The sequence below is a fragment of the Lolium rigidum genome, chromosome 2 (assembly GCF_022539505.1).
Source record: "Lolium rigidum isolate FL_2022 chromosome 2, APGP_CSIRO_Lrig_0.1, whole genome shotgun sequence".
Classification (NCBI taxonomy): domain Eukaryota; kingdom Viridiplantae; phylum Streptophyta; class Magnoliopsida; order Poales; family Poaceae; genus Lolium; species Lolium rigidum.
Genome location: NC_061509.1, coordinates 23,578,593 through 23,582,162, shown reverse-complemented (window position 1 = coordinate 23,582,162; position 3,570 = coordinate 23,578,593). Strand labels below are relative to the sequence as shown.

The 3,570-nt window shown below is 42.5% G+C and overlaps 1 protein-coding gene across 6 annotated transcripts; it reads right to left on the bottom strand.

The window, feature by feature from the left end:
- Positions 1–2,462: 2,462 nt before the first annotated feature.
- Positions 2,463–3,188, bottom strand: LOC124686095 (putative glycine-rich cell wall structural protein 1). Of its 6 annotated transcripts, none has more exons than XM_047220095.1 (2): positions 2,862–3,188; positions 2,463–2,732 (listed from the first exon to the last, which is right to left on the bottom strand). In XM_047220095.1, the coding sequence occupies exons 1-2, from the start codon at positions 3,186–3,188 to the stop codon at positions 2,463–2,465; spliced, it is 597 nt and encodes a 198-aa protein (XP_047076051.1). The 6 variants fall into 6 exon arrangements, with proteins under 6 accessions (XP_047076051.1, XP_047076054.1, XP_047076057.1 ...); XM_047220098.1 differs by having other exon boundaries at positions 2,463–2,724; positions 2,863–3,188; XM_047220101.1 differs by having other exon boundaries at positions 2,463–2,724; positions 2,866–3,188.
- Positions 3,189–3,570: the final 382 nt, after the last annotated feature.

Below are 3,570 nucleotides of genomic sequence, written 5' to 3'. Positions count from 1 at the left end.
CGCCAGTGGATCAATCTTCCATGCATCGTAGAATTGGATTGCTTGGAGGCGGTACTTACCTGGAGAAGACCGATCAGCTACAACCGACCAGCTGAAGGAGATCGAGTTTTTGCTGGTACGAGAAAGAGAGTTTAGGGTACAGCACATTAACCGAGAGCAAAACTCAGTGAGCCATGCACTCGCTAATTTGGGACGTACTGAAACCATGTCCAATTTTTGGTTAAGTACGGGTCCACTAGATATACCCAACTCTGTATCAAGGTTGCAATCCTGATAATTAAGTAATATATTCGAATTTGCAAAAAAAAATATAGGTTGCCTTTCATTTAAGAATGGGATCAACGCTGGACAACACCAAGGGGATCCAAACCAGGAGGACAAGCCGTTGAGGTGGTCTCTTCGTGGGCTCCGTTGGTTTGTTGTGTTTTCAAGGGTTTGCCAGGCTGCCTATTGTGAGTAGTACGTCTTGCACTAGTGGAAAATGATGCTTTTGCACCGGTTGGTAAGGTCATATGCACCGGATGTCCAACCGGTGCAAAGCATCCGATGCAAAAGGCCCCCTCTTTTGCACCGGTTCAGTTGCGAACCGGTGCTAAAGGGGGCACCACGTAATACGAACCGGTGCTAAAGGGTCTGCCGCGGCATGAAAATATCCCAAAATGCTACCGCGGTAGAACCCCGCTACCGTAATTTTTTTTCGAATTATTCTCCCTTTTTTTTCCTTTTTTCAGAATTTCTAATATTTTAGTTATTTCACAAGTTTAGTCTCTAACTACCTTTATCTCTAGTCTAATTACTTACTTGTGCTCAAACTTCCCGCTCGGTCCCCCATCATTCCACTACTCTAGTACTAGCACGCTTAACTTCCAAGTTCCTTTCCATCCCGCATCCAAGTGTTTCGTGCGCATTTATGTGATGCTAGTATCATATCAATCCTATTAACATATCGGTCGATGTCATATTTCTTTATTGTTCAAATTTCAAATAATTCTTTTAATAAATAAAAGTAATGATATAATAATAATCTTAAATAAATAAATAAACATTAACTTTATAATTTGTATTATTTTCAATTTTTTTAATTTTTTGCCAAACCTAAAACCTGAAAATTTGAAAAACTTATAATTTGGAGAGTGTAATCTTTATGCAGGATGCAATTATTAATTTTAATTTTGAAAAATAGAAAAATATATAAAATCCTAAATTTCTAGAAAAAACTAAAATCTTCATGCTTTCATATTTTAATTTGGAATTCGGATGTAACTTTTTCCAGATGATTTTGATATATTATACGTTTTTTTCGACGTCGTATGCAAAAGTTAATGCGTTTTACCATTTTTCAAACTTTTAAAATTTGTTAATTTTCCCTAATAGTAGGTTGCGTAACATACAGGAATCTCAAAAGATTTTATTTTTCGAATTTTCTATCATCTTCTTTTCTATTTTACAGTGTTAAAAAAGGCGATCCAAGGGGGGGGGGGGGTGGAGGTGCGTGGGGAGCAGAAAAACTTTTGCACCGGTTCGTAACACGCCAACCCTTTAGCACCGGTAACCGGTGCTAATGCCCCCTGGACGTCTAGAACGCACGAACCGGTGGTAATGACCCCTTTAGCACCGTTCATGCCAAATCCAGTGCAAAAGCTCTTTGGAGCAAAAATCCAAAGCCCTTGTTTCTACTAGTGTTGGTGTGTTTGTATCGCATTTTTCTTTTCTGTAATTTAACTGTACAATTCTCTCATCCTTAACTAATAAATTGAGGCAAAACTTTTTCCTCTGTTTCAAAGGAAAAAAATCAACGCTGGATATTTAAATTGTACTCCACAATATGCACACGTGAAGAGCACTATTTATTAATCCATACAATTTAATACTCCCTCCGTCCCAGTTCGCAGGGCAAAATTTGCCAATATCTTGGCCCAAGGTGAAATCTCATTGGCCAAGATTTCTACTCGAAAATTGATTTGCATGCACTATCTCCAACCGTTTCACACACAACATGCAACAAAACTGAAACCATTTCACATGCATGGAGTACTAGTGCGCGGTGGTTTCACATGCATGGAGTACTAGTACGTGGTGGGAGATGAAAAGAGGAGTGTTTGCATGCAAAAATAAATTAGTTTACTCCCACATTAAATGCAAAATGTGCCTTGGAGGTGAGGGATTTTGGGACAAATATTTTTTGGGAATTTGCCTTGCGAACTGGGACGGAGGGAGTATCTTTGAAACTATGGATATATAAATAGATATGCAATGAGGAAAGACATGTTACACTTAGAGAACCCATAGTCACACAATATTCTTGTTGCTGACACCGCTATTTTATCGGAATGATGAAGCCCTTTATTTCTTGTAATAAACATCATAAAAGGTACAAATAAATGAAAAGAACTTATATGGTACCCATTCAACACATATTGAGTGGGTTGGGCTTCATATTTGGATTAGCACGACGAAGAGATTTACGGGTTGGCATTGCCAAAACCAGATCCAGCGCCGCTGCCGCCTCCGTTCCCACCATTGGTGCCCTGTCCGCTTCCACTACCACCACCATTAGAATATGCATTTGCATTACGATATCCATAATAGTAGTTATTACTTGCATCACTAGAGCCGGATCCATAGCCACTACCAGATCCATAGCCACTAGATCCATAATACCCCCCGGTTGCTTGTCCTCCACCACCACCACCACCGCTACCGCCTGAGCTGGAAGATTCACCAACATCACTTTCATATATATACATTGGAGACTCAGCCGACACCGGACCCTGAGCCTGCAATGGAGCCTGAGCCGACACCGGACCCTGAGCCTGCACCGGAGCCTGAGCCGGCACCAAGCCGACTACCGGATCTTCAGTATATCCACCATTATAATATTCACCATTATAACCACCATATCCTGAGCCGGCACCGGACCCGCTGCCGGATCCAGTACCGCCGGGCTGGCTATGGCCACTCCCTTCACCTCCACCTCCACTGCTTGCATGTGCACCACTGCTTGAACTCTGGCCAAAACCAGCTCCACTCCCTGATCCTGAGCCACCACCACTCACTTCACCCCCACCCCCTCCCTCTCCAGATCCTGTTCCTTGAGAACTAGAGTATCTAGCCACCCTTCCAGCATTGGCCAATCCAATGCTCAAGAGTACAATGAACCCGAGAGCAGCTAGTTTAGCGCTTGCCATTGTGGGAGTTCAGATGAGGTGAGTTGCTAGAGAAGCTTGTATGTGGGTATTTATAGTGCTAGAGGCCATGCACTCCTCTTATTTTTATAGCATGTTGGTGGTGTAGAATCGTCATGGAGGCCAAGTAGAGACTTCAAAAATGAAAGGTGCCAGCCATACTATAAGACAGCACATGCGAACATCCACGGCTCCAGCTGATGCCGGAGAGACGACTTGGAAGTTTCCATAGTCGACTTTGACATATTCCGTGGGAGACGTAAGAAATGTGCATGCATGCAGTCAAACCATGCAAGATGTGCCACCACCATCCATCCTTCTCCTCTCAAAGCAAGAGCTCAACGTACATAAGCCGCCTCTAGCATGCCCAGATGAACCAATCAAA

Excerpts from the sequence above, each read along its gene's own strand:
- LOC124686095 (XM_047220095.1), bottom strand. The coding sequence starts at position 3,188 with ATGGCAAGCGCTAAACTAGCTGCTCTCGGGTTCATTGTACTCTTGAGC. Across the intron at positions 2,733-2,861 it reads AATATTATAATGGTGGATAT|AGTGATGTTGGTGAATCTTC; the intron begins ACTGAAGATCCG and ends TATATATATGAA.